Raw genomic sequence first — 25,931 nt, 5'->3', positions numbered from 1 at the left:
CGGCGGCGACTCGTTTGAACCAACAAGCGCCATCACTTCCATATGTTTCCTCGAATTAACGTCTGTTTTCTACGAACAAAACGGCCATCGTAAAACTGCGACGGAGATCAGTACGCTCATAAAACAGAATTAACTATTTGTTTACAATAAAAGCGCAGCAGTCAGACGCAGATGAAAGTATCGACGTTTACTGACACCGTTTAGAGATCATAATTTCACGCTACGATCGTCCCGATCTGTGTAAATAAACATCCTCTTAGTGATTACAAAATTGGGATGAGAATCTATTTTGAAAGGCAGTCATAGAAAATGGTTTACTTTCATATCATAGAAACACGGGAGATGTAACTACCCTACCCATACCGCCCATACCCTATAATACCCTTAATTGATAGGTAAGGTAAGTACCTATGGCTAATTTGACTGTAAGTATAACGGATGCTGAGGTCGTACCTAGGCTAGTACTATACCAGATGTGTCCATAACAAGATGAAGGAAATTAGGAAACCCAATTTTCTTATTTGTGAATTATGATATATACATTTCAAGAGACCAAGTGCGACGTTCTAGATCTAGATAGTATCATCTTTAAGTACCTGACACCCACTGCATGAATAACTTAATTAATAATCGCGAAATATAGTTACTTAGGTAAGTACCTAAGAAGATAAGTACTTAATTAACAATATATAAGTAGGTATTTCGCTTGATCACTTGGTAAATTGATAACTTTTTTTTATACTGAGGGAGCCAGTATGCTTGCACAAAGATTATGTCGTGTGGCCCCGTCCTGCCCATGCCGGCTGGGGCAGCGAGGGCCGTGTGCTCAACTACTCAACCCAGTGTGAAACAGCAGCTTCAACAAATGTTATTGTATTTGCACAACACTGCGCATTTATGGGACACGACACTATTCGATTATCCTTATAACAAATGTGTAACTTCTTATGAGTAGGTAAAAGTACTCCTAGGTACTATTGCATTAAAATATGTATGATAAGTACGTTAAGTACTTAATTCCTTTTTGAAAGAAAGTTACTTAAGTACAGAATTTTTGTTTGTACTCCATATACCTACATATATAAGTAATAATATGTCTAAGACTATGTCTAAGAGTGTAAGTACCTACCAATTGAGAAATAGGTTTATTCCAAAATCAAACCCTTCCTTTTCTCTATAGACTACTTGCCAATGATCTATTCCCATAGGAAACAATGCACACTACTCCGACCAGTAAAAATAGTCACACAATTGCCAAATTCAATTAATTTCACTATTCGAACACCGCCGATCCGATATGAGATGAGTCGCTAATAAAATGCAGGTAAGTAGGTACATAATTCAGGGTGAGTATCGGGATTAGTCGCGTGAGCGGCGGCACGTGCGGGATAAGCCCGCAGATCCGGGCTAATTGCGCCGGCTCATCCCGGGATCATCAGGTGCTCAGACCACCCTCGACTATTCTATGAACCGGGAACGCCGATCCATCCAGATTCGATTTTTGAATTGTATAAATTGAATTAGAATTTTCTGTTTGATCTGCAAGTACCTATGTATAGTGAGCGGAAAAATTGGTAGTTAATGGATGGTAGTGAAAAACGTTTTGTAAAACCTACAAAAACACTGATAAAGTTTCATAAATGATCCAAGGCAACCCTGTCGGAACGTACACAAAACGAAAGACAACATGCCTACTCCCACTTCGTACCTACCTAAATTCTAGATTTCGTTGGTAGCTTCAAGATTTAGATGGGCCGGATGTTCTATTTAGCTAGCTAGGTCAAATTAATGAAAGTAAGTACTAAATTATTCAACTCGTAGCATAAATGGAAATAACTACGAAGTGGATGAAAAGCTTCGAATAGTTGGTAGATTTTGATTGACTAGTAAGTATTTATATTCACTAGTACTGTTGTGGAACCCGTCCCTAACATTGCATTACTTATAAGATATAATAAAATACTTCGAGGATTACAGTCTGGAGCGTTTATAAATGCAGGAATGATCAAAGTATTTTCAAATCAATTTAGAGCATCAGTGAATAGTAAAGTAAAGAATAAAGAAAGTTGATAGTTACGCCATCTATATATTTGAAAGAAACCTTGCAGTCAGTTTCACTATTCGACACTAGATGTCCAAAAATTATGATAGTGCTTCTCGAGAATCATTCATTCATTCACTCTGTCGTTCAATTCTGTCAAAGTTGTCAAACATCACAGAGTATAACCGAAGATCGAGCGGAGCGAGTGTTGTTTTATTTATTAATACTTCGATGATTGGATTGTAATTTTAATGTTATTAGGGGGCTTTTAATTTCTTTCGTCAGTAGTTAGTGCATTTGAACATGGAGGAAGAAAGTGACAATAAAGATATACGAGAACTAAATGCAATGTTCCATCAGGAATACATAATTATGGCAGAATAGTAAGCACTCTTACCAAGTTTCACACCCATTTGGTTTGATGTTCTATTTAGATAATTTTAACTAATTAAACGTTAATTGTTCCAGTCGCATGTTGCAAACAGAAAATTTTCCAGGCATATACGTAATACCATCCTACGAAAACTCCTTTAGTAAGTTTTTAACTACTTATTACCATCCATTCCATTTGTCTGTTTACCTAATTACCAAGGTTTTTATTATTATACTATACCTTTTTCCTTTCTATTGCAGCGTGGTTTGGAGTAATATTTGTAAGATCTGGTTTATATGAAGGGGCAGTATTCAGATTTACACTAACTTTACCAGATAAATTCCCAGATACTGAAGAAGTTCCGGTGAGTACCTATTCTTATTTAAAATGGACATTGACTCAGTGCACATTGATAAAATTGTAAGTAATGAAAGACTTAATTTTAAATTTTACAGGTAGTTAAATTCTCTTCACCTGTATATCACCCAGCTATTGATGCCACATCTGGAGTCCTCAATATTAGTGAAGTATTTCCGCAGTGGGATAGAAAGTTCCACCATGTTTGGCAAATACTGAAATATGTGACTTGGATATTCCATCACTTAAATTTTAAAAGTCCTGCAAATGTTGAAGCTTCAGTTTTGTGAGTATACTTACAGTATATTTATATGACTATTTTGTTCCTATTTTTTCATACTTATTGCATACTTATATTTATTTTTCAGGTATAAAACAAATAGGAAACTATTTATGGAGAAGGTGAAAGAATCAGTAATATCCAGTATTGACCACATTTACGACGATCCTCCTACTGATGACAGACATTACATATCATTTCAACCATACGATCCAGAGATCCATGATAATGCTAAAAACATTATGTTAAAACCACTCAAACCTCCAGAAGGAATATCTCAAGGAATCTCCTGGGTTCAACAAGGATCTTTCCAACCATTTTCAAAAGAGGAGACATGATCAATAATATAATACTTACTTAATAACTCATTATAAAATAATATGCCATATTCAGTACCTGTGATAAGAAGACAGGAATTATTATCATGACAAAAAATTGCAGCAAATATTAACAGGTATTGTTACTGCCAGCTATTTCACAAAAAAAATAGAAAATAATAGGTATTTAAAAATCAAAAGTTATAATTATAAGTTATATCTACTTGAAAGTGATTAGTATTACTACTAAATTAACTTTATATTTATACCTGTACAAATTGTTAACAAAATCCATGTTTTTATAAATTGGTACCTACTACATTTAAGTATAGTGTTAGATAAAGCAATGAGGTGTGAACTAAAAGAAGTGTCTTGATTAATTAATAAACAATAAAATTTAATCTTAATATTCGACTATGTTTACAATTTATAAAAAGTTGTATTATTCAATATCTTGTTTAATTTTTAAATTAAATTCATTAATCTTTTCTTGAAACCAGTTTTGATCTAATTCATACTTGTGGTTCTTCCATGTGAAGTGTGTAGGGGGCTTTAATTCACCATTAATAAAATCAAAGCTTTTGCTTATTTCTATGGCTAGTTTAGACCGTATTAAACCAATACCGCCATAGAGGTCATCTGTTGGATGATAAACTCTTCCAGTCTGCGGCATCATGTAGATCTTTTCTGGTGTGAACAATGACTTTAATGCTTCACCAGCATATCCATATGTCAGGAAGTCAGTTTCAACATCCTTTACTGGTTTATTTATTATATGTGTGTACACAATTGGAACATCATCACACCTTATATAATTTCTCTCTCTACCACAAAAAGAAACAAAAGGGAATTCGTCTTGATATCTGCCTGTTTTATTCAGTCGAATTCTCTTAAAGAAGAAATCCAGAAATTTCTTCTCTTTGAAGCAGGATGTAAAGTTTTTCATTTTTGAATCATCCAAGAATAACTGAAAATTTAAGATTGTTAAAATAGTAACTAAGTAGGTATATTACGATATTGAGGATTAAACCTTATGGGAATAAAAATATAGCACTTACTTACCATACCTTGATGATCAATAAAATAAAAATATTCTCTTATTTTCGGTTCAGGAGACTGACCTTGTACATAATTAAGATATCTTTTTAATGTTATGTGTGTTATTTTTTGTTTGAATAAATCTGGTATCATACGTTTAGACACAGAAACAGACATAATTATAGTAAAGAAAGCAAAACTTTTGATCTTTCAACCTTTGAACTTCATGAACTTCTCGTATTGCGGTATCGTTTAGTTTGTTTGTTTAGAAATATATTTTTTTTTGCTAACTTTTTTTAACACTTGGCTTGATTGCTTTCATTCATTCATTCATTTCATTTTTAGTTCCCTAGTCTATGATCAATATTTTTAAACCGTGTGTCTGCGGGCTGCCTTATGTTATAAACATCACAGAGCAGAACTGGATAAAAATGTACGAGCTAAAGTGACAGGTGACAGTGACGGGACAAACAAAATCATACGGATTCCACGAAATTTTTCATCAACATTCAACATTTCTAGTTCTCCACAATACTTACCATAAAAGACAAAAGTATAATTCAATACACTATATATGCAGTAACTTAAAATAGTATACAGAAAGTGATATTATTGTCATAACGAGTCATAATTAAAACCCAGTTAACGCAAGGTTAAATTTCCGTATAAGGCAGAGTATGTATTACTAATCCCACAATGGAAACCGTACGACGATCATGGAAACTACGTAAGTTAAGTTCTAATTAGATGTAATATTTAACTATTTATTCCTACGTTAATGTTGAAGGTATTAAAAAGGTGTCTTTTAATTACAGAGGAGTTTGTTGCCCACAAGGCAAATGTCAACTGTCTGGCCATGGGACATAAGTCAAAACAAGTTCTAGCCACTGGAGGTGATGATAAAAAGGTCAATCTTTGGGCTATTGGTCGCCAGAGCTGCTTAATGGTAAAGTATTGACTACCTATAAGAATAACTCAGATGAGACTACAAAAAAACTACAACATTTTTATGTTTTTAATAATTATTGCAGAGCTTAAGTGGTCACACAACTCCTGTAGAATGTGTGTGCTTTGGACATTCTGAAGACTTGGTTTGTGCAGGCTCACAAACTGGTGCCTTGAAAATCTGGGATCTGGAAGCCGCCAAACTATTGAGAACTTTCACTGGCCATAAAGGTGCCATAAAATGTATGGACTTCCATCCTTATGGAGATTACCTGACCACTGGCTCATGCGACAGTCAGATCAAGCTGTGGGACACAAGGAAGAGAGGCTGCATAGTGACATATGCCAGCCACAGATTGGCTGTCAACAGTTTGCAGTTTAGCCCTGATGGACAATGGATAGCTTCTGCTTGTGATGATGGTGAGTCAAGTAAAACTTGTTAGTAGATTTAATTTTAATTGCTTAATGGTGCATTGAGTTTTTGCAATCCTTATGGCATATTTATATTTGTGCAATAAGGAGTAAAATAAAGATAGTGCTGTGTCAAAGGACAGAATTTTAGTATGTATCTGCATAATTCGGTAGAAAGAAGCTTGATAATTCAGTAGAAGAAAATGTGATAAAATATTTTTAAATGCAGCAATGGTTGAGATACGCTATGTATTTAACCACATAATTTTTCACATTCCAGGTATAGTGAAGGTGTGGGACGTGCGCGTGGGCAAGGTGCTTCAGCAGTTCGAGGAGCACACGGGGGCCGTCACCTGCGTCAAGTTCCACCCACATGAGTTCCTGCTGGCCAGCTGCGGCACCGACCGCACCGTCAACTTCTGGGACATGGAGAAGTTCCAGCTCGTCTCCAAGTTTGAAAAAGAAAACTCCTCTATCAAGTAAGTTTTATTGATATTTATTTAGCTCTTTATTTCATAGCTGAAACTTGTATTCAGGCTGAAAATATCTTTCCAGTAAATAAGATGATATAGATGAAAACAGATATGGAGAGACTGGAAAAAAAAACCTATAATTACATCTATACTAATATCTATCTATGTTGCAGTCTCCATTCTATGAATTTAAAATATAATATCTGCCCTTTGTCAGACTGATGGTGTTCAGCGACGACGGCAGCACGCTGCTGGGCGGCGGCGCGGACGGCCTGCACGTGGTGGGCTGGGAGCCGGCGCGCGAGCTGGACGCCGAGCCCGCCGCCTGGCCCGCGCTGCACGACCTCACCGTCGCACACACGCAGCTCGTATGTACCCCTCTCTCTCACACACTGTACCCCTCTCACACACTGTAACTCTCTCTCTCACACACTGTACCCCTCTCACACACTGTACCCCCCTCTCACACACTGTACCCTTCTCTCTCACGCAGTTTACCCCTCTCAAACACTGTACCCCTCTCTCTGAAGGGGATGACTCGTGGATGTGAAGGAAACCGCGTGTTGGTAATACTGGATACTAGTTTATTGTTGCTTGTACAGCGAGGTCCCGTGGAAAGAGGCCGAGACTCCGCCTGTAGCGGCTTATATGCTACCACCACCCCCGACACTGCGCCATCTAGCAGGATGTATAGGAACTTAATAGTGTAGTAATGCTTAATAATCGATCTATGCAAGTAGCCTGCGAGATAACGCTGTGTTTACATAGGAAACTAAGTAGTTAAACCTTCTAATTTATAGATGGCGCTAATATATTGTTAACACAGTTAACATGCTGCGCCCCAAGATTCTAATTAGAAACTAGTTATTTGGTTTCGAATGGCGCTTATGCCCAAATAATAATTTATTTATCTGTTATTACCTACCTATCTAAGGAAATGAAACTCATGTTATTAGCACGTTTAATTCAATAGTTAGATGGTACTAATATAACAGATTTAATTAAGTAGTTACTTATTTGTATTTTTAATATTTAAATTTCGAATCTAAATCCTAACGACTACGAACTATTTACAATATTGAAGCCTAACCTTTATTTAATGTGTAAGCTAAAATATTCCACAACCTATCATATTATCGGTAACTAATAGACCAAATTTGTTAAAACTGAACTATACGGGTATTAAATGAGATTTAACTAGTTATAAGTTATTTGATTGTTACAATAAAAGGCATTTTAACATGTAATCGGTAATGGACAGATATTGTTGAATGCTCTCTTGATTATTCCACGCGCCGTGCGCATCTCTGCGACCCGCGTGATGCCGTCGCGACCCGGGCAGCAGCCGACGATGCGTCCCAGCCCCCACTGGCAGGGCGGCAGTCGGTCATCTTTGATCAGCACAATGGTACCCACGTCGAGTCCGGCACCCTTGCAGCTTCTCCATTTCGTGCGTTCTTGAAGCAGTCCTATGTAGTCTCTTGACCATCTTCTCCAGAAGTCGCATTGGATCTGCTGCAGCTGTTGGTAGTGAGATAAGCGGTTTGTAGGTACATTTTCATATTCGTAGTCGGGCAATGAGATAAGTGTCCTACCAATCAGGAAATGAGCTGGCGTTAAAACTGATATCTCGTCTGTATCCGAATTTGGTAAAGGGCAGAGCGGACGAGAGTTCAAGATACCTTCCACCTGGGTAAGTATAGTACTAAATTCTTCGTAGGTTAATAGGGCTTGGCCTAGAACTCGTTTAAGATGAAATTTACAGCTTTTAACGGCCGCCTCGTACAAACCCCCCATGTGTGGAGTGTAGACAGGTATAAAGAAGAATGGCGAAACCTGACCCGCTTTGCATAAGTTAGCAGCCACTAACCAAACCTATTTTAAGTTATTGATAAAAATGTCTTTTATCAGGGAAAAATATTTAAAAAAATCTAAACCATGGGGTTCTTGAGATATTAGGGTTCAAAAGTAAATTAATTAAATATATTTTTTTCGTTAAATAAGATTTTGATGAATGGTACACGCACAAATATGTTTTATAATCTAAATCATGGGATTCCCAATACATAGCGCATCACAAAATGTATTACATGATTTTATTTATGCAAATAATATCATAATTATTTTTGCACATTTCACACTCAGAAACCTATTTTTATAAAGAGACCAATTTCAAAAAAATATTTTATTCTATTCAATTCCCGTTATCCCGAAGCAACATAAAATACTTTTTATCCAGGAATTATCACGGGAACACTTTTAAAATCAATTTTTAGCTCGAGGGTTACATCTAGTACAGTAGAAAGATTTGATCTTTCAGCACCTATATCTTCGTTCTCCCATGCCTCATAATAATAAAATTAATACTAGTATATGCTGTAGTCACGGACTACATATAAGTGTATGTTTCATCAATGGCCGCTCTGGGTCATGGCGCCATAGAGAAATGGCCATTCTCCTTTCCAATTTATTCCCTCATTTGCACAAGAAGCTATTATTTCGCTCGAACATTCGTCGATAAATTTATAAATTGCACATAATTCGTTATTGGCCCCATGAAAGGTAGTGGAATTATCACTCACTATTGTTTTTGGTATACCTCGCCTGGACGTAAACCTTCGCAGCGCAGACAGGAAGAGCTGAGTTTCTAGACCTGAAACTAACTCTAAGTGAATTGCCTTTGTCGAAAAACAAATAAAAATTGCTATGTAACATTTGTATGACCTGTAACCACGCCCCCTTTTGTCCCTCACCGCAAAGGGTCCTGCATAATCAATGCCAGTTGTGAGGAAGGGCGGTGCTGGAGTTACTCTTGACCTTGGTAAATTACCCATTATCGGTGAGTAGATCTTCGGACTGTTCCTGAAGCACGTTATACATTCTCGTACAACCTTATTAGCGACGATCTTACCGTGTGTCGGCCAATATCTCTCGCGGACAGATGAAAGTAATAACTGTGGCCCTGCATGCATTAATCTTATGTGTTCTCCACGCATTATAAGAATTGTTAGTGTGTGTGAGTGATGTAGAAGTATTGGGTGTTTTTTATCGTAATTGTATGAGGACTGTTCCAGGCGTCCCCCTACTCGAATAATCCCATTTTCCATAAATGGTTTCAAACACAATATGTTTGATGTTTGTGGTAGTTGTTTACTATTTTTTAGTAACTTGTACTCCATTTGGAACGATTCTGTTTGTGCAAATCTAATTAATTCGAGCAACGCATGTCGCATTTCATCTACTGATAAGACCCCGACTATTCTATTGTTCGGATGTCTAGAGTTGTGAATGAATCTTCGCATGTAAACAAATACTCGATTGAGTTTATTTAAGTTAGAATATTTTTTTATTAAGTTTGTAATTAACTCGCTTGACTTGTTTGTACTTATATTACAATGTGTCTCTTGTTCAGTTTCGAGTAACGTTATTTCCGTTTTGGGTAGTTGAAATGTAGGCCACTTCTCGATGGGCTCGGAAAGCCAGGAGGGCCCCTGCCACCATAATGAACTACTACCTAACCTTTCAGCAGCTAGACCCCTAGATAACAAATCCGCTGAGTTGTTACCAGAAGAGACCCAACGCCAATCATCGATGTTTGTATTTTTTTGTATGTCATTTACTTTATTTTTTACGAATGTGTTTAATTTTTGTAGTGGTGATTTTATCCATGCTAATACTACATTTGAATCTGACCAGAAGTATTGTTTCGTCCATTTAAATTTAAGCGCATTGTTTACGTCGTCAGACAATGCGGCTAACAGCCAGGCAGCTCGCAGCTCTAATCGTGGAATAGTTTCCTCACGCGCAACTCTCGATTTCGCGCGCAATAATCGAACCATAATCCTGCCCTGTTTATCTATAGATCGTATGTATATAACGGCCCCATAAGCGGTCAAGGACGCGTCTGAGAATCCGTGCATTTCTATGGTTATGTAATCATTGATAACGACTCGCCTTGGAATAGATAGTGTGTCTAACGTAAACAAACTGTTATAGAATGTTTCCCATTCATTAATTAATTGAATCGGTAGTTTTTCATCCCAATTAAACTTTAATTTGAAAAGTTTATGTATGAAACATTTCGCAATGATAATTACTGGTCCTAACATACCTAACGGGTCGTATATCGACGAGGCTATAGATAAAACGTAACGTTTTGTTATTGATTTTGACATTGGTTCCCGCTTTAATCTGTAACTTAATCGATCCTCATTATTATCCCATACAATACCCAATACTTTGTGTGTGTTATTATTATCTTGACCTATCGGGGTGGTTATGTATGTGTCATGTGTGGTACTGTGACTTACCTCGTTTAAGATGGTTTTCGAATTGGATTTCCATTTTCTTAATTTGAAATTAGCTGTGCTCAGGATACGGTCGACCTGTACTGAGGTCTCTGCTAGCCTGCGCTCGTCGTCGTCGCCGTGAGCGTAGTCGTCCATCAAAAAATCATGCTGTATCGCGGCGGATGCTAACGGGTACTCACCTTTGTTTTCGTTCGCTAGTTGCGTCAGGCACCGCGTCGCTATATAGGGTGCACATTTCAGACCAAAACTGAGACTCGTTAATTTGTAGGTGAGTAGTGGGTCAGTTTGTGTTTCACGCCATAGAATGCATTGTAGGTGACGTTGGTCTTCTCGAACATATATATTTTTGTACATTTGAGCTACATCTGCGATAACGATGTATTTGTGTTTTCGAAATCTTAACAAAATGTTCGTTATTTTGTCCTGACTGATTGTACCTTTGAATTGAATATCGTTTAATGACATCCCTGAACTAGTTTTATGGGAGGCATCAAATACGACCCTAAGTGGTGTCGTAACCTTTTCGCTATTAATTACCGCGTGTTGCGGTAGGTAATTACATGGTTGAGTGAAATCATCATTTTTTATCATAAGGCCCTTTTCTTGCAAATCCCTCATACAATCGACATATCTTTCTTTAAATTCGGGGTTTTTCTGAAATTTCGACTCTAATGTAATAAATCTTTTATAGACCGCGGGACGAGACTGACCGAGGGAAGAGATAGGCAACCTTAACGGTAAATCTACCACAAAATTACCCTCAGACGTGCGTGTGTGGTCATTGAATATTTTCTCACACTGTATAGTCTGTCAGTCTGTTTTGTTCGGTAATAGATTGTCATCGGTTTGACATAACGTAGTGTTGACTACTTGATTGGTATGCAAATTTATCGACTTTGATTCGTTTGTACCTACGCATCCAGTTGGTTTGGACTCGTAGGTATACAGGGTAGTTGGTTGTGTTTGTGCGCTCGGTTGCGAGTATGTATTTGGCTGAAGTTGTGTGTTTGAATGTGTGTTTGTGTGTGTGTTTGAATGAGTAATGTTGGATGATTGGACATGTAAAAGCGTATGATGCTTACCTTTACATATTTTGCAAGTGGTAGCTCTGCAGGTCGGCAGTGTATGTCTCGTACTCAGGCAATTGTAACATAGCCCTAATTTTTTCACGACTCGAATGCGTGAGACCTCGTTTAGGGCTAGAAATCTTGGGCATTGGTTAATATAATGCCCCTCCTTACAACTTGGACACTGATTATTGCTAGTATAAGGTTTAGGTATTACCCTTGAACTCGTGGGACTTGCGGTGCCGGTGTGGGAAGACGTAGCTACGAAGGCCTTCCTCGCGGGTATAATTTGGGCGTCACTGGGTCCATGAGGCTTGCCAGGGTCCAGCGACTCCAGATGGTCCGCTTGGTCCTTCAGAAAGGTCCGGAAATCCTGTAATGTAGGCAATTCACCAGAGTCAATTCTAGAGGTCCGGTTGGCTACTTTGTCCCATTTACTTTGCAATTTTTTATCGAGTTTTTGGTTTAGAAAAAATATCACTAACATATCCCAGTTATCGGTTGGAATATTCAGTGATCTTATTATTCTAAGATTTTTAGAAATGTTATCGGATAATTTTCTTAAAGCTGCGGCAGTTGTGGGGACATAATCGATGTTAAATAATTCTTTCAAATGATTATTGATTAATGATTTCGGGTTGTTGTACCTTTCGCATAATAACTGCCAACCTATCAAAAAACTTTCTTCGGAATATTCGAGGGAACTAACGACTTCAAGTGCGCTGTCAGTCAAACAACTCTTTAGGTACTTAAATTTTTGAATTGACTTTAAGTTCGATTGGTTAATAAGAGCGTCGAAGCTGTCTCTGAACTCGACCCAATGTGTTTTATCACCGTTAAACGACGGCAATGAAATTCCTGGAAATTTAATCGACTGACTACCCTCGGTTAACGGCGAAGAACTTTCATTGTTGGACGGGTTCAGGATCGTGTTGTTATGGTCGGAACCATTTACATTTTGTATGGATTTACCTAGAGCTACGTTCTTAAAATAACCGTCTTCAAATAATTCCCTTTCTGAGATTTGGTTGTCTACGTCTGTGGCCAATGTTTCTATTCTAGTTTGTACAATCTCGAATTCTTCAAATACTAGTGACATTCTAGTTATCCTAAGATCTAATTCTAATAATTGTTCGGCACTTAATTCTTCTGTAAGACCAGATACATACTTCTTAAAACTGGTTAATTTACCCTTTATGACGCCGCGCTTCTTAATTAAATCCTTTAACTCTAAGTTTTCTAGAACTAATTTATCTGAATTTGCCATTTTAATTTAGAAAATTAACAATCGAAAAAATTATATACGGTAGGTAGGTCTGTAGGTATCTTGAATTCGTAATTAGCGGGAAGAGAATTGCCTAGCTCAAAAACTGATGGTAGGTACTTATCTCTTGTTGTCGCTCGCTGCGTGTGGCCGTCCTCGTGCGGCCTCGGTAGGTGACTTCTTGTGTCTTGATGCTCCTTCCCTCTGGTAGACCTCGTGCCACGTGTCGTCGCGGTGCTCGTTGCCTCCGGTAGACCTCGTGCCACGTGTCGTCGCGGTGTCGGTGCTCCGCGGGTTGGCTCGCAGTTCTTGCAAGCCCCCACGAACCTTTGGTGTGTCTCCGCGTGCTTCTCCGTTGTCCACTGCTCCTCCTTACTTGAAATTTTTGCGCGTTCGCTCGAATCTGCTTGTCGTTGTCGCCGATGCCTCGGGCCGTCGCCTATCGCGCAACGAAACCCCAGCCCTCTAACGACCGACTTCACGGGATTGCACTCCTTTCGACTCAGATTCGAGAACTAGGGGTCACCACATGAAGGGGATGACTCGTGGATGTGAAGGAAACCGCGTGTTGGTAATACTGGATACTAGTTTATTGTTGCTTGTACAGCGAGGTCCCGTGGAAAGAGGCCGAGACTCCGCCTGTAGCGGCTTATATGCTACCACCACCCCCGACACTGCGCCATCTAGCAGGATGTATAGGAACTTAATAGTGTAGTAATGCTTAATAATCGATCTATGCAAGTAGCCTGCGAGATAACGCTGTGTTTACATAGGAAACTAAGTAGTTAAACCTTCTAATTTATAGATGGCGCTAATATATTGTTAACACAGTTAACACACACTGTACCCCTCTCTCTCACACACTATACCCCTCTCTCACACACTGTACCCCTCTCTCTCACACACTGTACCCCTCTCACAAATTGTACCCCTCTCTCACACACTGTACCCCTCTCTCACACACTGTACCCTTCTTACACACTGTAGCCCTCTCTCACACACTGTACCCCTCTCTCACACACTATACCCCTCTCTCTCACACTGTACCCCTCTCTCACACACTGCACCCCTCTCTCTCACACTGTACCCCTCTCTCACACACTGCACCCCTCTCTCACACACAGTACCCCTCTCTCACACACTGTACCTCTCTCTCACACACACTATACCCCTCTCTCAGCATGTGGGCTGGGAGGTGGGTTACATTATAGTGTTATACATATACATATAAACGCTGCAATATCCTCTATGAAACTTATAAATTTACACAAATCGAAATTCTTAAACATTAAACCACATCATAAACAACAGCATTTTATCCTCCACCCCCCTACATTCCAGATAGCGGCGTCATTCCACGCGACATACGTGGTCCTGTCCGTGGTGGACCTCAGCGCCGTGCACCCGTTCGGCGGCCCCCCGCCCCCCGCGCCCGCGCACTCCCCTGAGACCTCCCCCTTCCAGAAGAGCCACTCGGTCCGGAAGAGCTTCTCGAAGGAGAAACCCGCTAAACAGGGTATGTTTAGGTTCATAAAGAGTCGCGGTTATAAATTGCGTTGTCGTGTGCCCAGGCATAGCGGCTCGGATCCGTTAGCGATGCCGGTAAACTCGTTTAATATGCATTCCACCAATCACAGCGCCGTATTTATTGCGAATCGCTTAGTGACGATATCTACGTCGGTAGCGGACCCGTGCAGCAGGGACAGGAAGCTATTCTAGCTTGAAGATGACTTGCGAAAGAGTCGTGTTTAGCGCAGTAGCGCTCTGAAACTTCGTATTTGGTGATGCTAGAGTGAACCTTTAGGTATGGAACCGCATGGGCTTCCTTTTCACGTAACGTAAAATTGGTTGTGTTTTGGAAGACTTTCATTGATCTATAGGAGATTCAAGATATTCTTTCATGCAGTCTTTGCATTGTAGGTACGTTTGTTCTCGTCATTTTATTGATATTTTGCCACTAGCTTCTCTATAACGCCGTTTACGCGTGAAAGAAGGATTAACACAGCCTTCCGCCCTCATAACATTAGAAAGGAAAATCATTTTAGCCAATAAAAGCTTAACTACTTCCTTTTCCCATTAGTTAATATCCACAAAGTAGCAAGGTTACAACCAATACCGTTCACTAACATCCTTGCACTACAATAGCAATTAAACTCATTAGTTAATTTACTCCACAGTCGTGCACAAGTCTTCACTACTGGATGAGAAGACGGTCGAGGAGTCAGCGTCGGGCACGGAGGCGGATGAAGAGACGGAGGCCATCATATCTAATGTGCACGACTATAAGGAGATATTCAAGCCTTCTAGAGCACGTGAGTACTGTTGTTGAGAATAGTGGAATAGAATAAGGAGGAAGAAAAGTGTGCTGAACAAGTGACCATAGCTAGAATAGAAACGTAGCAGATAATTATGTATATTTGTGACAGCCAGCGCCATAAAATAGCCGCTAGCTTTCTAGGAGTACACACGTCCTTATTACACTGACTGTATGTGTATATGTCACACGTACTATGGTATTGGCTCTTAAAACACTACCTATGGGACTGAAATATAATTTAAGGTGTATACCGTAATACTATTCGATAGACAACATGCCCTCACGTTATAAAGGGATTGGTAGTAGTAGTAAGTCACCATATCGTTCTGAAACTATACAATACAAATACTACCTTCTATATCTGAAAGTAAATAAATATCTCATGGAAACTTGCACATACTTTCACATTTCATCGCCCGTGAACGGTGGCTTTCTGCGGTAAATACGGAAATATGGACCTTCATGCACTCGACACAAGGGTCACGAACTTATAGGAGACATTTCACTTTCAGTACCGCGCACCCCTCCGCCCGCCTCTAGCTTGTCTTCTGACGAATACTCACTGCCGCCAGGTAAGGGGACTGTTGCACTACTCGTTTATTATATTCTTGTCTTGCAAGCTATTTTATGAATTCAAAATACTCTACTTGAATTATTTTATCCTGAAAGTTTTAGAAACCACATTGTCTAAAAATTACATAGAATCGCATCAAAGGTTCATCAGTCTGACAAGTAATCGCACTTGGTTTGATGTTTCAAAACTTCTAAGTTCTTCATAATGGTAATGACAACACTTGAACTAGGCCCAGAGCAATACTCTAAACACATTAAAGACACATCCGCACTTGCATCAGGACAAACAAAACAAAACACAATCAACTCCAACAGAGTCCCTCCCAAGTCCGGAGGCCCAATGCCCGCTGGCGTCGTCGCCTTCGCGCGCAATCCGCGACCTCTCATTGGTGGAGGCGGCTCCCCCCGCGCCGGCACGCCCCCCGCCCCTCCCCTCACCCCCGCAGCGGCAGCGCCCGGAGCACTTCTCTAGAATACCCACCTCCACTAAGGAAACCTACGCGGAGAAGAAGACTGAGATTTTCACAAGTAAGCTGTGTGGTTTTTGGTGGCTTTTGTGGTGTGTGGTTGTAATGGGTGGCAGTTGTTTATTTGGTTCTTGACACAGGTGTGGTGCTTTTATCGATAATCCCTTGACAATGATAATAAAAGACGTTTACGTTCAGAATTTTATTAATCTTGTGTTTTTAATCATATTTATTTAGATGCGTAAGTAAGGTACTTATACAATTTAACATCTTGTAATACATAGTACAGTTTAATTAATGTCATGCTTTTGTAATACATAGTTACTAGATGCTGACTAGCCATAAGTAATGTAATTATTGCAGATAGACGAATGTTTTAGCAGTACGCATTAATTCTCTCAGAAAACGACCCGGTCAAATTTATCGCCATAACCTATTGAAAACTCCTCTTTCTTAAACACAAGGACTCGGTAAATCCTTTGTATAAACCCAATTCCACGGCTCACAACCGTCGCAACTGCTGAAACATTCCCCCAATCCGCAGCCATAAAACCATTCACTGCTTGACTAACATAACCCAATAACTCCTACAACCAGAGGTGGAGTCCGCCAAAGCGGAGGGGCGCGCGTCGCCGGCGCTGCGCGACTACTCGGGCTCGCATCAGCAGCTCAACCGACACAACTCGTACAAGGAGACCAAGACTAGCACCTGTGAGTTTTGTTTGAATTTATAGGACGAAATAATATCGACTTCTGATAAGGCTGCCTGTCCACCAGTGCCGAGCATTTTCAATGCTGCGAGCTCATCCAATGAGCGGAGTTTTTATGCAATTTCATTGGTAGATTTTTACCTCGCCTTGAAATTGAACTTTACACTCCAGACAGAAGATAATTACAAAATCGTCTTATAATATTTATACAATTATACATAGTATCTTCGTACCTATATGTAGACAGAGGAGAAGCTCAGGAACACAAAAAATATTGTGTGTAGCAATCTTTGTATCACTAATCACTATGCTAATCTGCTTATTTTTTCTAGCATCAACGAATCTTCGACAAAGTAACAGCGAAGTGAGCTTGGGGCCGCCGTCCCTCGGGCCGCGGTCCTTGTCATTCACAAGAACACCCGGAGAAATGAGGTATGCTCCTGACTATAATTTATGTACATTACGTATTCCTGACGACCGAATGGCGTAGTGGTTAGTGACCCTGACTGCTGAGCCGAAGGTCCCGGGTTCGATTCTCGGCTGGGGCAGATATTTGTTTAAACACAGATATTTGTTCTCCGAAGAGGTTATCCGTCAGAGGACTAGGGTTACCGACATAGCTGTCAAAATGTGCAAGCTGAAGTGGCAGTGGGCTGGTCATATCTGCCGAAGAACCGATAACCGTTGGGGTAGACGAGTTCTCGAGCGGAGACCACGAACAGGCAAACGCAGCGTGGGACGCCCTCCTGCCCGCTGGACTGACGACCTTAGGCGGGTGGCGGGTAGTGGTTGGATGAGGAAGGCCGAGGACCGAGTGTTGTGGCGCTCCTTGGGTGAGGCCTATGTCCAGCAGTGGATGATTATTGGCTGATGATGATTTGTTCTCGGGTCTAGGATGTGCCCGTAAAATGGCAATAGGCCCGCCCCCTATTATATTGGGATTGGGACTAACATAACACTCTGGCGAAAAGTGGGTGCAGTAATGCACCTCTGCCTACCCCGCAAGGGAGTACATTAGTACAAGGCGTGAGCGTGTGTTACCATATCCCTAAGGCCCTCCGTTGTGTTGAGGAGTTTTACTCGGAAGGCTTGCCCTTCGTAGTGTAAACTACCACACCAGTCACACATGCATAATCATAAATACCTGTATCCTCAAGGGACATAACAGCGATTCCTTTCACCACAGTGTCACCCTAGTCTAGCGCTGTGGCAAACACCACCTAGCTTAGGGCATATCGCTGACTGAACAGGACTCACATACCTGCTAAGTAAAATTCACATAGTATTTACTCCGCCTAAATTACTTATTTATTCCCCAGGTCGCGTCGCGTGGAGACGGTGGCCCAGAGCGCGGTGTCGTACTCCGTGTCCCGCGAGCCGCCGCCGCCGCCGGAGCCCGAGTTCGTGCCCTACGCCGCCGACCGGCCCGTCGGACTCGACATGGACGAGTTCTTGCCCGTGAGTAACTGGACAGTTTACTAGATTATAATTATATTTTAAATATTGTCCGTGTGGATATGTATGTCCGTTGACAATGGTGGTCTCGGTCTCGAAGCGGACAGTCAATCCAGAAATTATATGATGAATTAAGAAAGAAATAAATACGCAATAACTCCAATGGCGGTGAAGACATCATCAGTCCGTAATCATTTACTGCTAGACCCAAGGAGTTCTACAATAGACTGCCCGCCGCGTTCCTTTCAACCAGCACCGACTACTATTCTAAGGTCATCGGTCCAGCGAAATGAAGGCTGTCCCACCCACGCTACGTAGCGCTCAAGTAACTGAAACGTGGAGTAGCTCCTAGATTGTTATGCTACCATATCGTGCAGGCTATGGCTCCAATAATAATAATAATCATCATCATCAGCCTTCTATCGTCCACTGTTGGGTATAGGCCTCCTTTTTTGTACGCCAATTCTTCCGGTCCTGTGCCGCTCTAGTCCACTGCAATAATAAATCCCGTCACAGACTTAGCTATAATATATATTAATATAGCTAGGCATATTACTATATATTTTCTATACATTTTCGCAGTGACCGCACACTCAGCAATAATATATATGTCTGTGACGTCACCAAGCGATATCGTAATGTACGGTTATTGTATTTTTAACATTTCTTGCTTAACCCATGTTATTAACCCCCAGCGCGGCGGCGCGGCGGGGTCGCGGGCGCGGGGCGCGCGCGGCGGCGGCGCGGAGCCCAGCGAGCAGGAGGTGCTGGGCGTCATGATGCGCGGCCACGACTCCATGATGTGCGTGCTCACGGCACGGCAGAGAGCTTTGCAGGTAACATACGCTTTTTTTTGTTGATTGGCATTTTGCTTTTTATATTTTGGCCATGTAGTATCATCATCATCGTCCATTTGTGGACTTATGCCTTTCCCAAAAATGGCACAACGCTCTATTCTTGGACTACCTTATCCAGCCAATACCGGCTACCTGTTGCATAAATTAATATTTTTTGTATTAACTATTTGTGGTGACCAATAAAGAAATATTATATTCTATTAATATTTTGTAGCAGGCAGTCAATTGAATGTATTGTGATGTTTCGTTATTTTGCAGATTTTCCACTCCATGAGAATGAATAAGAATCTGAAAGTAGCATTAGAATCTGTGATCGCCTTAGAAGACACATCTGTGATATTAGACATTCTCAATGTGATGGCTCACAAACCGTAAGTATTTACCTTTTTCTTAATCGCAGTCAGCGCGCACGCGATCTACCGAGCGGACGCGATTTGCATAATACGTGTAACGGTAACGACAATGTCGTCAACTGTGTTAAAATGTAATTACTGTAATATTGTTATCGACGAACTACTCGCCTTTATACAAAATAAGGTGGATGTAATGGACGACGAAAGCCTAGTGAGGATTTGCAAATCAGCATTCAAACCGAAGATAATTGAAAATTCAAAAAACCTATTGTTTGATTCTGTGAGTACAACTTCGCCAAAGATTACGCGTAAAAGGGATGGGAAGTCTGAACGTGACCTCGAAGACATTATCACATTGATCAGAGAAACGGCCGTTGAGAAGTTACCCATATTTGTTGCCCGCAATCTTCAAAACCTACCCCCGGTATCGTTTGATCACGTCGATGTAACTAAATTGTTAAAGGATATTGTTTTGATGCAGAAAGAGATAAAGTGTTTAAAAGATCGATACGTGACCTCAGAGTCATTTGACCTTGTTAAACGGGACCTCGAAAATTTAAAACATGCCTCAATTGTAAATAATTTTCCATGTACAAGCTACGTTAACAGTAGAAGGGGAGCATTTCTCGATGGCTACAGTTACGATAGCGGACCGATGGGCTTGCAAACAGAAAATCTATGTGCGAATCTAATCTCAGAAAATAGTAATAACAAGATAACAGATTTGCCTACAGAACAACAGCTGTCTCACTCGCACCAGCCGTGCGCTCAACAGCAACCCACCTCACTCGCACAACGACCTGCAGTAACGGAAAAAACGATTGACGTCACAACAGCTGATGGGAACTCGAGTCACTCATACGCTGATGTGTCCGTAAGCCCATGCAAACAGAACCCTATTATAGTTAAGGATAAGGTTGACAATCGAGTGTCACCAACCAGAGAAACAACACCAACGATGGCCGAAGTGCTAAAAACAAGTTTGTTGAAGCCAAATAACACACAAGAACAACTAAATCAAGAGGACTGGACTATTGTGCAACGGAAGCGTAAACTTGCTAACTACCAAAACAGATTTGTTGGGCAAATTGGAAAAGCAAAAATTAGCGGAAACTCTAAATTTAGGGCCGCTCCGGACATCGAAATCCCATTATTCTTGTCGAACGTGAGTAAAGAGGCCACGCTGAAAGACGTAACCACTTTCATACTAGAAAAAACTCAACTAGACTTACGATTAGAGGCAATAGAAATGAAAAGAATCAGAAATTATAATGCCTATAAAGTATATGTGCCAAAGCGGAAACTCGCTCTTTTCTTAAATGATAACCTCTGGCCTGAGAATATTGAATTTAGGAGATTTATTAATTTTCATGACAGAAATGTAATCGAAGGGAACCAAAAAAGAGAGATAATCAATCAATTCAAAAATGAGTGAAAACCAAATATGTAAACTGATTAGTTTTAATTGTAAAAACATTAAGCGATCCGTTGATTGTGTTAGATCACTATGCAGCACGGCGGATATTGTGGCACTACAAGAGACGTGGCTACTGCCGCACGACATTCCGTTTCTGGGGACAGTGGACACCAACTTCAGCTACGTCGGGACCTCGGCGGTGGACACGGCGAGCGGCGTCCTGCGCGGCCGCCCTCACGGTGGGGTGGCTTTATTGTGGCGAAAAAACGTGTTTCAATCAGTCGAGATCTTGAAGTGCAATAATCCACGAATAAGTGCTATAAAAGTGAAAACGAGTGATCGGTCAGCTGTGTTTTTAAGTGTATACATGCCTACTGACTCAGCTGAAAACTTAGTGATTTTTACAGAGTGTCTCGGAGAAATATGTGCTATAGTTGAGAGTGCGGGGGCTCAATCTGTTTATGCCTTGGGCGACTACAATGCTCACCCCCATGAACTATTTGGCAACGAGCTGGTGGACTTTTGCTCAGAACAGGACTTGTTATGCGCCGACTACGAGAAACTAGGTATGGACTCAGATACTTATACGTTTATCAGTGAAGCACACGGCTGTAAGCGGTGGCTAGACCACTGTGTAACTACTGAATCAGCTTGGAAATCAATTGTTAATATCACGGTACATTATGATGTCTACTGGTCAGACCACTTCCCACTCGAGGTAACTTGTAACTTGAGTTTATTAAGAAGTAACAGTGTTAAAATAAATGTAACTTGTCAAAACAAAATCAAATGGGGTCAAAGAAGTTTAGATGAGATTAGTGAGTACTATAGATTATGTAATAATATGCTAAAGGAAGTCGATTTTATAGAAGAATTTTCACAATGTTCAGATAAACACTGTAATTATATAGAACATAAGGTGCTAATAGATAATATGTATAGTAGAATAGTAGGTATTTTGACCAAAGCGGCAATTTCTAGTTTTAAGGGGAAAGAATCAAATAGCAATAGACGTAAGATAATAGGGTGGAATTTTCATGTCAAAGACCTTCATCAAAAAGCTAGGTTCAAGTTTAAAATATGGGAACTAGCTGGAAAACCTAAACAAGGTGAAAAGTTTGATGAAATGTGTCAGAGTAGGAAATTATTCAAGGCTAAAATTAAATGGTGTCAAGCTAATCAAGAAAAAATAAAAATGGATCAAATTGCTACATCTCGAAATAATAAAGATTTCTCAAAATTTTGGAAACAAACAGAACAGCTAAATATTAAGCCAGGGCTCCCAGATTCCATACAGGGACTGAATGACCCAAGGGAAATATGCAATATGTTTAAGGACCACTTAAAAGTGAGCTCTTCACTTGGGCAGTCTGCGGGGCCGCCTTGTGGGACGGTGGGTGCTGACAGCTGTGAAGGTGAGCGATTCATACGTTTCTCATCACAAGAAATTGCAAAATGTATTAAATGTATGAAACGCGGGAAGTCGCCTGGACACGACAGTCTCAGCATCGAGCACCTCCTGCACGGCGGTCCATATCTGCATAGAGTATTGAGTATGTTCTACACACTATGCCTCACCCATTGCCATCTCCCACAGGCCATGTTGAAAACAATAGTAGTACCTATCATAAAAAATAGAACCGGAGACATTGGCGACAAAAACAACTATCGCCCAATATCGCTCGCAACAGTGTTGGCTAAGTTATTAGATAGCTTACTAAATTCTTATCTAGGAAAAAGCCTTGTATTGAATGATGCACAATTCGGCTTCAGATCAGGGTTATCCACAGAGAGTGCAATACTAGCTGTCAAACATGCGGTGCACTACTACACAGAGAGAAAAACACCTGTATATGCATGTTTTTTAGATCTCTCTAAGGCTTTCGACCTAGTGTCTTATGATGTTCTTTGGAGCAAGATGGATAGCCTTGATAAGTTGCCGAAGGAAATTAAGAATTTGTTTAGGTTTTGGTATGCTAACCAAACAAACTATGTTAGTTATGGTGGCGCTGGGTCAGACTTATACGGATTGGAATGTGGGGTGAGACAAGGGGGGCTCACCTCCCCCCACCTTTTTAATCTGTATATGAATGACCTGATCGAGGAGCTCAGCAGCATGCATGCGGGCTGCTATATCCACGGAGTAAGTGTAAATAATATTAGTTACGCCGACGACATGGTGCTGCTGAGCCCCTCGGTCAGTGGCCTAAGCAAAATGTTACAGAAATGTGAACAATATATGCTCAGTCATGGTATGGTATATAACACTAAGAAAAGTGAATTTATGGTGTTTGTGTCAGGTAACAAAAAGCCGAAAACGGTTCCACCGGTTCTTTTAAACGGAGTGGCGCTAAAACGTGTTTCTCACTATAAGTACTTAGGACACATACTGACAGAAAGCCTAAGAGATGACATGGACATCGAGAGGGAGCGCAGGGCGCTGTCGGTGAGGTGCAATATGCTTGCCCGCAGGTTTGCTCGTTCTTCAGAACAGGTGAAGATCACGCTTTTTAAAGCATTTTGCCAATCTTTTTACACGAGCAGCCTGTGGGTAGACTATACGCAGAAATCCTACAGCGCACTGCGCGTCCAGTATAATAATGCCTTCAGGGTGCTGTTGAGACGACCCCGCTTCTGTAGTGCATCGGTCATGTTTACAGAAGCGCGTACCGATGGCTTCCATGCCATCATACGTAAGCGAGCCGCGTCCATGCTACGCAGACTGCGGGACAGTCACAACAGCATCCTGGAGGTCATAGCCGATAGGATAGACTGTAAGTTGCTCAAACACTGGATAAAATTACTTATAAACTAACACTAGTATAAGAACATTGTTTTACTAACACATCTATGAACTATGTTGTTTGATTCAATAAAGATATAATAATAATTATTATATGCTCATTAATCTAAATCGCTATAATTAAACTATTCTACTGATTAACTTGAATCTTATGTTTTCAGATCTTTATGGAATCTGGATATATGCTTGCTCATGCTTCCGAAAATATACGAATTATTACAAAGTAAATATGAAACGTAAGTATCACAACCTATAATACAATATTATTAGAATGTAGACATCCAATTCTTTTATTCAATTAATAAAACTTACTTTTTAATTTAAATTGGCCCTAAATTCACATTGTAAATCCCCACCAGTTACATGCAGTGCGGCTGCAACGCGCTGCGGCTGATCGTGCGCAACTTCTCATCCGTGGTCCGCGCCAACGTGTCGGCCCCCGTACGGACGCTCGGCGTGGACATCCCCCGCGAGGAACGCTTCCAGAAGTGCGCCGCCATCCACCAGCTGCTCCTCGACGTCCGCGCCTTCCTCCTCAAGCGGCAAACCCTCCAGGGCCGCCTCGGAGCAGCCTTCAGAGACCTCCACACCCTCATGCAGCAGGGACTCGACTGATATCAACCCCCACCATTCCACGCGCCGTCGCCGTACGTCTCGTTTTGGACCCTTCCAAATCTGCCCTGAATAGTTATTATATAACTGCTCTGATTGAATAGTTAAGGTAGCGTAAAATATAAACTCCATAGTTTGAATAAGGATTATAAACCCTATAAAACAGCCCCCATCAAAATTGAGTTTAATTATTATTATTATCATGAGATTTTTGTCATCAATTACTCAGTAACTATCAACTTAGAATACTAAATTAGAATATAATTAGTCATTAATCTAATCCTTTTGCTCATAAGTAAGATATAGGAATGTACATTTCTCTAAATAAATATGTACTTGAATAAGAACTTAATAACACTTCAACAAAATATTTTACTTTGTAACTAACATTAGCAGCATTAGCTCATATACTGATTACTGCTTTTAAAGACTTTGCTTTTATAACTCGTTCATTTTTTTATGGCCTGCATTTACATACTGATGTTATTACATTTAATAATCTGATTCAAGTTGAAGGTCTCTTATAAAAATGCAAATTCAATTTATATACTTTATTTAATCTTAACAAATCATGTAAGTACCTAACTTAACTAAATCTGTACATACAAACATATCCTAGATTATGGTTAGCCTGTGTGAAATACTAGAAATTACTGCTGTTAAACATAAATCTAGAGAAGACATTTAAAATGTTTGCCATTGTGTGCCTTTCCTTCCAAAAGTATGTATTTATTTTTCAAACCTAAGTGAATTCAATAGTTTTCCATAAAATCAAAAATTTTAATTACGACTGACTAAAATATTAATTTATTTGAATATGCAAGTAAGTATTGATTCTCAGTCTCCTTGACTGATTTATATTATTATCCAAACAGTAAATACAAATTTTATACAAATTAAATTTTCTTTTTTCATCTAGTAAAACCATTATCAGTACTAAGTAGGTATACATCTCATGAACAGACCCGGCTGGTGTTTGAAGTGACATTTAGTTACTTTTTCCTTTTCACGGAGTACTTGCTCTCTATTGGTGATCTTGATCTCTTGAAGGCGTTCATTTTCTTGGCTAGAATCTCGTCCGACACATCCTTCTCCATCTCCTGCGCAGGCTCCGCCTGCACGGCTTCTAGCACCATGATTCGCTCAATCTCTGGATTCATTCCCTTAAAAGATAACCTACCCTCCATTAAATCGTCGCAAAATATAAAACTGGATTCGGAAATGAAATTACCAGTAGCGTGTCTCATTTCATCAGTTATAATGTTGGAATATAAATCATCATGGCCCTGTGTATTGGCTATTTCTTTCTCGATTCTATCCTTGGTCTTCTTCATGAATTTCATGTCCAATACCGATTTTGGTAATTTGGGTTTATGTTTGTTATGGGTAGACATTTTGAGGTATTGTTATGTATTAAACTATATTCAGTACTAAACGGTGCAAAGCTGAACTACCGAATATTGATTTGATTTACAGAAGTTGAAATTGAAA

General features: G+C 40.2%; 5 protein-coding genes across 8 annotated transcripts; 2 read left to right on the top strand and 3 right to left on the bottom strand.

Annotated features, from left to right (window-relative positions):
* Positions 1–2,209: 2,209 nt before the first annotated feature.
* Positions 2,210–3,857, top strand: LOC105387380 (AKT-interacting protein). The gene is made up of 5 exons (XM_011558099.3): positions 2,210–2,424; positions 2,510–2,574; positions 2,675–2,778; positions 2,870–3,057; positions 3,140–3,857. Exons 1-5 carry the CDS (start codon positions 2,345–2,347, stop codon positions 3,387–3,389), a joined length of 687 nt encoding a protein of 228 aa, XP_011556401.3. The 5' UTR covers positions 2,210–2,344; the 3' UTR covers positions 3,390–3,857.
* Positions 3,741–4,667, bottom strand: LOC105387390 (UPF0598 protein CG30010). The gene is made up of 2 exons (XM_011558109.3): positions 4,431–4,667; positions 3,741–4,335 (listed from the first exon to the last, which is right to left on the bottom strand). The coding sequence occupies exons 1-2, from the start codon at positions 4,581–4,583 to the stop codon at positions 3,811–3,813; spliced, it is 678 nt and encodes a 225-aa protein (XP_011556411.3). The 5' UTR covers positions 4,584–4,667; the 3' UTR covers positions 3,741–3,810.
* A 171-nt stretch (positions 4,668–4,838) lies between these two features.
* LOC105387401 (katanin p80 WD40 repeat-containing subunit B1) lies at positions 4,839–25,337 on the top strand. 2 transcript variants are annotated; one of them, XM_048627061.1, is made up of 16 exons: positions 4,840–5,133; positions 5,222–5,352; positions 5,438–5,771; positions 6,043–6,241; positions 6,453–6,603; positions 14,218–14,392; positions 15,054–15,188; positions 15,706–15,765; positions 16,082–16,294; positions 16,831–16,944; positions 17,276–17,375; positions 18,263–18,401; positions 19,094–19,234; positions 19,514–19,626; positions 23,990–24,064; positions 24,188–25,337. In XM_048627061.1, exons 1-16 carry the CDS (start codon positions 5,103–5,105, stop codon positions 24,441–24,443), a joined length of 2,367 nt encoding a protein of 788 aa, XP_048483018.1. In that variant the 5' UTR covers positions 4,840–5,102; the 3' UTR covers positions 24,444–25,337. The 2 variants fall into 2 exon arrangements, with proteins under 2 accessions (XP_048483022.1, XP_048483018.1); XM_048627065.1 differs by lacking the exon at positions 16,831–16,944 and having other exon boundaries at positions 4,839–5,133.
* LOC119694117 lies at positions 7,399–13,711 on the bottom strand. 3 transcript variants are annotated; one of them, XR_007267264.1, is made up of 3 exons: positions 13,403–13,711; positions 11,830–11,985; positions 7,399–7,756 (listed from the first exon to the last, which is right to left on the bottom strand). XR_007267264.1 is itself a non-coding variant. In XM_048627085.1 (2 exons), exons 1-2 carry the CDS (start codon positions 12,097–12,099, stop codon positions 7,472–7,474), a joined length of 555 nt encoding a protein of 184 aa, XP_048483042.1. In that variant the 5' UTR covers positions 12,100–12,462; the 3' UTR covers positions 7,399–7,471. The 3 variants fall into 3 exon arrangements, 2 of the variants coding, with proteins under 2 accessions (XP_048483042.1, XP_048483033.1); XM_048627085.1 differs by lacking the exon at positions 13,403–13,711 and having other exon boundaries at positions 11,830–12,462; XM_048627076.1 differs by lacking the exons at positions 11,830–11,985; positions 13,403–13,711 and adding an exon at positions 8,818–9,641.
* LOC105387412 (M-phase phosphoprotein 6) lies at positions 24,977–25,900 on the bottom strand. Its single transcript, XM_011558127.3, has one exon. The coding sequence runs from the start codon at positions 25,832–25,834 to the stop codon at positions 25,433–25,435; it is 402 nt and encodes a 133-aa protein (XP_011556429.3). The 5' UTR covers positions 25,835–25,900; the 3' UTR covers positions 24,977–25,432.
* Positions 25,901–25,931: the final 31 nt, after the last annotated feature.

Source organism: Plutella xylostella, chromosome 4 (assembly GCF_932276165.1).
Source record: "Plutella xylostella chromosome 4, ilPluXylo3.1, whole genome shotgun sequence".
Taxonomy (NCBI): domain Eukaryota; kingdom Metazoa; phylum Arthropoda; class Insecta; order Lepidoptera; family Plutellidae; genus Plutella; species Plutella xylostella.
Note: the sequence above shows the minus strand (reverse complement) of the source record. Positions and strands in the feature narration are given on the sequence as shown.